The 7,768-nt window shown below is 37.7% G+C and overlaps 1 protein-coding gene across 1 annotated transcript; it reads right to left on the bottom strand.

The window, feature by feature from the left end:
- Window positions 1-1,746: 1,746 nt before the first annotated feature.
- LOC127130632 (uncharacterized) lies at window positions 1,747-2,430 on the bottom strand. Its single transcript, XM_051059603.1, has one exon. It carries the CDS (start codon window positions 2,428-2,430, stop codon window positions 1,747-1,749), a length of 684 nt encoding a protein of 227 aa, XP_050915560.1.
- Between the last annotated feature and the right edge of the window lie 5,338 nt (window positions 2,431-7,768).

The raw sequence follows: 7,768 nt of genomic DNA, 5'->3' as shown, positions 1-7,768 counted from the left end.
GGGCTCCCTAGGAGTACCTAGGACACTTTGGGTGCTAACACCTTCCCTTTGTGTAACCAACCCCCTTACATGAAATATATGGCATTTTATTAGTTTTGATTTGAAAACTTCTTATCTTTTTTGGGTTTTGTTCGTACTTTTCCCTTTTCCCTTGGAAACAATAAAAGCGCGGTGGCGACTCTAGTTTTGTTGACGTCTAGCTTACCTATAGCTTGATGATCACAAATTTACTACTACAGGTCTTTTAAGGGTTGTAACGTGGCTTGGTTCATGGTTTTTGAACAAAAGGATATAAGGCTCAAAGTTTATTTTAACCCACCCCTTCTTCGTGATGATCTCCAGTCCTAAGCTCAGTTAATTCAACATACATATTCGTCTTTTAAGAGAGTTTTGAAGGTGTAAAGACAAAGATGGTGATTCAAGGTCTCTTGAAATGGCAGTCACCTTATTTCGTTTTATGGATGTTGGTGACCCTTTGATTTTGGTACGGTGGTCACTGAATCTTGTTTTGTTTTATTGAGGGTTTTCGTTACCTCTTTTGATTTTTGTCTTGATACCTAACTTTTGCCTGGACCACTTTTTGAAGCTTTAGTCCATCGGGATTGCCCCAGTTTTTTGCCTAAGTCGCCTTATCGGGTGTTCGACTTAGCGGGCTCTTTTTGTTTGAAAAATTGTGACTGCCAAGTCATTGGTCATTGAAGAACCTTTGGATTTTGCACGGTTCCTTCGACACTTCAGGATGTTTGCGAAGAATATCATGTAGTTGATCTCCAGTTGGGATGTATCCCCTTGTAATTCAAATGTGAAGTCAGTTAACTTAACACTACCCTACCCCGGGTTAAACATAAGGGTTTATATATCCGAAAGAAACACCTACTTCTAGGCTCAAAGTGGTTGACTAGGGATTAACTCCTTATCTCTCTAGTGTTTGGGATTTGAAACAATGCTTATACATCATCAGTAGGATTTTATCCGAAAGCATACAATCAGCAATTATGGGTATTTTGTTTTCGTCATCCTCCCTCCAATTTTACTAAAACAACAGTTATAATAAAGAAATTAAAGTGGGAGAAACATGGATGTGTTTTTTGTTTTTTTATATAAGAGAAGAAAAATGAGCGAAGGCGAGATAATTGATTTGAAACATGTATGATTACTTCATTAATATTACCATTAAAAACAACAATGTTTAAACACAAGTAGCGTTTAATAATGTTTATCAATTAATTATGGAACCTTAGCTTTGAAAGTGTTACAGTCTTCAGTCGAGTTCCCTATTGATCCAGCATGGTATCCATATTGTACATCGGGATCATACCCAGGTGGGTATGGTTCTAGCAATGGCCTGAGAGACTTGGGCTCCACCAGCGAGCTTTGAATCAGATATGGTAGAAGTTGACTGTATGACATAGGGATTGCATCAAGAGGAGCATTCCTTCTTTCCAGATTATTTTGAGGCCTATGCTAGTTCAGATGTTGATTCTGATATCCTTGACCACGAGATCTTTGATTTGTATGAGGAGCAGTCCATGGTTGCTTGAATGGTGCTCTAGGCGTTGCTGGTTGCCCATAAGGATAGTGTGGTGATGTAATCGGGGACCGCTGAAAAGATAAGGGATCATAAGGTCTTGCTGGTGCACAATACGAATACTCAACATTTATTATGACTGCATTGGTTTCATCCTTTTCTTCCTTTTTGGAATTGTTGAAGGTTTCTGTCTCGCTAGCTTGGCTGCTCGAGACGCCTTAGATTCTTCCGCTTTGTAGGGCACTCTCGATGCGTTCTCCAATTGTCACTAAGTGGGCGAAGTCTGATAACGCATTGCCTACCATCCTTTCAAAGTAAGGACTCTGCAAGGTATCCACAAACAAGTCAACCAATTCTTTATACAGGAGTGGTGCTTGCACTTGGGCTGCCAATTCTTTCCACTGTTGTGCATAGCATTTGGAAGATTCATTGCTCTTTTGAGATAAGCTTTGCAGCTGCCTTCGGTCTGGAGCCATGTCCAAGTTGTAGTTGTACTGCTTCAAAAAAGCTTTGGCCAAGTCTTCCCATGACTGAATATGGATTATTTTCAATTTCATATACCAGCTCAACGATGCTCCGATCAAAATGTCATGAAAATAGTGAATCATCAGTTTGTCATCGTGAGTATGTGATGCCATTTTTTGGAAGAACATCACCAAATGGTTCCTTGGACAGTTATCCCCTTTGTACTTCTCGAAGTTAGGTACTTTGAATTTCGGGGGGATTACTAGGCCTAGTACTAAGCACATATTGTGCCTAAGATTGTCATTCATATCCATTGCTCGGACTCTCTCCTCAAGAGCATGAAGCCTTTCAACATCAGAATTGGTCAATGGCATCAACTGGGATTGAGTAGGAATATTCACTTGTGGAGGATTATAGTCAGGCAGAGGGTCATACATTGGGTTGGTAATTACAGTAAAGCCTAATGAGGAACCAACATTCTTTGTGACACCGTGTTGAAAATTGTTCTTTGACTAGGCTAGCCTAGCTTCAAACATTTGGTCTACTTTGCCTTTTCTGTCGTTCATATCCTTTCTCAGCTCAACTTGATTATGTTCTAAGAGCTCCCTTGTTTTTTAGTAGCTCTCAAAGGTTTAGTACGAGTGTCGGGAAGTCAGCCTGCTGGTAATGGACAAGAGGACGAGATGAGTTTTTTTTGTATTTGGAAAATGATATGCATGCTAATGGAATGAGGATGCATGAAATGTGATGCAATGTTCAGGATCATAGGAATAAGTAAGTTCACAGGTTGGTCAGAATAACAGGTAAGTAACTAGTATCTCTAATTAACGGAACCCCATAGGTAGGCTCTACAGTTGGTATGTTCCCAGAGTCATGGATCCTTCTTGAGAACGTCACTACCGTGACGAAGGCTCGTCGGACAGTAATAACCTCAGATGGTCTCGTCTAGATGAGGTCTTCGTATCATCCCAACAAGTAAGGCTCCTTGGAGATTCTACTTCACAACCCTCGAGTCCAAGGTTCTAACCAGGTTCTCAGAGTCATAGATCGAGGTTAGAAATATTACTGTAAGATAGTAATACGTCTAAGGGATCTCATCTGATTGGGGCTTTCGTATTAACCCCGCAAGTCTAAAGTCTTGTAGGTTAATACTACATAACCACCAGAGATGGAACAATTTAAAAGGTCCCTAGAGTCACTGATCCAACTTGAAAACACCACCGTTGTGACGAAGGCTCGTCAAACAATAATATCTCAAGAGAATCTACTCCAAACAGGGTTTTTGTATCGTCCCAACAAGGAAGGCTCCTTGTGGGCTTCTACTACACAAGCACTAAATTAATCTTATGGTTTTTCTTAGACTAGGGTAGAGATCCTATCTCACAAAGTACCAATAATCAGAGAGACCCAATAGCAAAATAAGAAGCAACAACCAATTACAAATAGAAATAATACAATGAGATAAAGAAAAAAAGATAGAAGAAATAAAGTCAACAAAGCTATCATTCATCGCAATACTAAGTTAGGCTTGACTCTCTCTTGCTTGGAGCATAATCCCCAGCAGAGTCTCCATTTGTCGCATCTCGAAAAATACGATTCCTCGCAACAGTCGCGGAAAAAATAGTTCGAATAAAGTCGCCACCGAACTTTATTTATCCCAATGAAGGAATAGGAAAATATCGATAAAACCTTTGAAAATATAATAATGGTCATCGCAACCATATTCGGGTCCGGGAGTCGATTACGCAAGGGGAAGGTATTAGTGAAGGAGAAGAGCGATCCACAATGCAGCGGAATTTAAAATTTCTCCTTTAGTGATCCTTACGAATGGGCATGATCAGTGATATAATCGTTACCTATTGTGGTGATTGTAACCTTTGATGTAGATCTACGGAGCAATCACGAACGCTGAACGATGACAACGCCTCTACTCAGTCCACACGAACGGATTCCTTCAATCTCAGTGCTAGATGCTACGAATGAAGGCTTTAAGTGAGAGAGAGAGAGAGAGAGAGAGAGAGAGAGAAACGAAATTGCAACTGCACAAATGCTTATACACAAGGGCTTTATTTATAGAACCACTTGTGTGGGCTGCAAGCTAAAAAGCCCACTCAAATGTATGTGGCCCATATCTTATAATATGCCAAAATCACTTAAAGCACGTGGTACCTTACCATATTTCGTATTCTACTTAAGTACACCGTACCTTACAATGTTCTATAGTTCACTTAAGTTCACCGTATATTACGGTATTCCTTAGTTACTCTATCTCTCATTAGTCCGTCCTTTTGTGTGTGACCCTGTAGGTTTTTGTGACATTGACAATTATATTAAATCTTGTATTTAACATAATAAATAGTGAGCGGTATCTAACAACACATCACTGCTACCCAAGACACGAAAATGTCATGTGATCTGACAAATCCTTTTGTGATAATACTTATGTGTACAATTACCCTTTTTCCCTTATGTCTATATTGAACACAAGACATAGACCGTGTCATCCTTGTCCAGTTCAATATTGGACCCATATACATTTATCTTGTAACGCAGGATGGGCAAATTTCATCTAGGTCACTCATGTCCCTTAGCATGCATCGTGGAGTACCCATCAACTGTCTTTATGGTCATCCAGTTACGGACAATGTTTGATCAGCAATAAGGCACTCGGCTCTACATCTAGGGTCCATAGTGGTTTCAGTTCGAAGGGTGGTATACACCATTATCACCATGAGAATAACTTATGACACTTTGCATAATATTCTATATAGTATTCTCATAGCGGGTCAATCCAGTATAAATATTACTCTTAATATTCATACCTATGTTTAAGACTTGATAACTCCTTATCCATGATCCATGAGATGTGATCATCAGTCTATATACATAATAGTCTTAATGCTTTAATGTTATCCCACTTCACAATAAAGCTCGACTATAGATACTTTAAGAATAGTGTCCTTATGTTTAATGTGATCTCATGATTAAGTCACACTTGATACATTAAACGGACTATCTATTCTAGGGGGACTATCTATTCTAGGGACTTTATTAGACAAACATAATATAGAAAAAGCCTTTTATTATTAATAAATAATTCGATACAAGTACCAAAAGTATTGGCCTCTAGGGCTTACACCAACAATTAGCACCCCCCATGTTCATTGTACTCAACAGGAACCTTTTAGTTGAATTTGCGATTTGAATGTTAGCTAAATGTTATTTGTTTTCTTAGAGTGATAAAAAGATTGAAAAGAGAGATGGATGGAAACCTCAGAAGGGGGAAAAGGGAGGGTTTTTTATTAGTGTGCTCGCGAAGATCTAGCAATCTCCGGCCTACGTATCCTTATAGTGCAATAAGGAAGTCAGAGCATTCATAGTTCGGGAAAATACGGTTTGTTGGTGTCTTTTAGTGAACCACAGTTTAGATCGCGTTCTGAAGGCTAAATGTTGGCTTGTTAACTCTCGGCGGAGGCTTAAGCACTAGTTTGTTATGCGCATTAGAAAGGATTGAATAATGTTCTTTCTGAAAAGAGTTTTAATCACACGAGGGTGACCAATTGAGTTAATACGATGGATGTTTTGTTGAAGTGGTTTTGATCGCATGAGGGGCGAGAAAAATAGATTTGATGTGTTGAGACATTTTGTTGGATGACGATTACTCGGATAGTCGAGTAAGGTAACTCGTTTCCTAATAGTCGAGGAGAGGAATCGAAGGCTCTAGACCATCTCCCTTTTCATCCTTAATTGTAAAAGGATTTGATAATAGTTAAGGTATTTTGAATGGATGACGAATACCCAGATAGTCGAGTAAGGTAACTCGTATCCTAATAATCGAGGAGAGGAATCAAAGGCTCTAGACCATCTCCTTTTTCATCCTTAATTGATTATGAAGATAAATTTTTGTATGGTTGATGTATTTTAGATAAACGACAAGTACTTGAATAACTGAGTAATGCGACTCATATCCAAGTATTTGAGGAGAGGAATCGAAGACTCAAGACCATCTCCCTTTTGGTGTAGTTTATTATGAAAATGTTTTGATTTAATCGGGTTTAGAAGTCTTTAGGAGAAATGACAATCATTTGACTAACCGAGTAAGGGAACTCGTATTCAAACAATTGTGGGGAGGAGTTGAAGGCTCAAAACCATCCCCCTTTTCATTTCCAAATGAAGTGGTGGTTAATCATGGTTAGGTATTTTAAATTTGATTTTGGATAAAAATACTCGATGTTCGATCGAGGTGTGAATTTGCGTTTACGAATGAATTGGATTATAGTGAATCGATCATCTACTCGATTAATTAAAATTGAATAGGTCTCATTATAAGAAAGCCCAAGAGTAAGCTATGTGACGTTGATGGCGATGCTAAAAGCGATCGTCTTACGAAGGTATTTGAAAAGTGGGCTCGATTGAATCGAGAATTGTTTGATTTTAGAGGTTTAAAGTAGTTTTGAACCGATGATGAAATTGAATTGGTCTTGGTTTAGAAATGATGTGAAATTGTGATAGTGAAAGAAATCGATCAATGTTTAATTAATAAATTAATTGATTGAATTTTGGTTAAATCAATTAATTAAACTAATTAAAATTAATTATCAAAAATATTGAATTGAATCAAATAACTAAGTTAATTAAAATTAATTAATCGTAATTAACTAATTAAACAAAATTTGATTAATTAATTAATTATAATTAAAAGAGAAAGAAGTAAGTGACGAAGTCGATTTAAAAGATCGAATTGAGTTGGCCACAATGTGCTCAAAAACCGGTTAGGGCGAAATGACAATATGATTAATGTCATACGCAAGATCATAACGCGGTGAAAATGTACAATCAATATATAGAAATTTAGGGCGGCATAACGACATGACATTGTCGAATCCGCGAATTAAAATCCGATTAGAAAGGCCATGACATAAACCCACAACAAACCCAAATCATTTGCGTCATCACAATGTTCAAAAATTAACAACGAAGTTTTAACTAAAATTTATGAACAAATAAATCAATCATTCAACTATCAATTAAAATTAAACAATTAGTTAAATGATATTAGTAGAGAAATTTATTGGCTTGTTGGTCCTCTGGTCCTTGGCCTCCATTAATCCATCGAAGAGTTATTGAAGTAGTTTGCAGTTGTGTAAGGTAAAGGAGGAGGGACGGTTGAAAAGCAAGGTGGTGGTCCGCAGATCTGTTAAATCAATTAAATTAAATAAAATTCACAACTTCTAAAATGAATAGGTTTTTTTACCGAGATAACCCAGTTTTTCGAAAAAATTCCCAAAATACCCCAGTTTTCAGAAAATTTCCCAATCTACCCCACTTTTAGGAGGAGGAGCCAATTGAATTGGCGACTCCTCTTAAAAATTGCAAGGAGGAGCCAATTGGATTGGCTAGGGCAGGTGCCCTAGCCAATCCAATTGGCGCCTATGTGTAATTTTTAAGAGGAGGCGCCAATTCAATTGGTGAATCCCTTAAACAAGCCTCAAATGGCAAAACCTCCAACATGAAAGTTGTAGATCTTTTCAAGACAATGAATTTGGATATACATTTTGCATCATTTGGATTTTTTATGAGAAAGTTATGGGCAGTTGAAGTTGGACTTCTGATTTCTTCAACTGTTATCTGACCTATAATGTTTTGTATTATTGCATGTGTTTCTGTTAGAGTTATGAAATTTTGTCCAACATAATAACTGAAGTAGACATCTTATATTTTCCAATGCACTTGGTCCCACCTCAAAATAATTAAAAATGAGTGAGTTACGTCCTT

The sequence above is a fragment of the Lathyrus oleraceus genome, chromosome 3 (assembly GCF_024323335.1).
Source record: "Lathyrus oleraceus cultivar Zhongwan6 chromosome 3, CAAS_Psat_ZW6_1.0, whole genome shotgun sequence".
Taxonomy (NCBI): Eukaryota; Viridiplantae; Streptophyta; class Magnoliopsida; order Fabales; family Fabaceae; genus Lathyrus; species Lathyrus oleraceus.
The sequence above is the reverse complement of the archived record's forward strand: the minus strand, read 5'-3'. Positions and strand labels throughout refer to the sequence as shown.

Bases quoted from the DNA above. Each gene is read 5' to 3' on its own strand.
- LOC127130632 (XM_051059603.1), bottom strand. From the start codon at position 2,430: ATGTATGACCCTCTGCCTGACTATAATCCTCCACAAGTGAATATTCCT.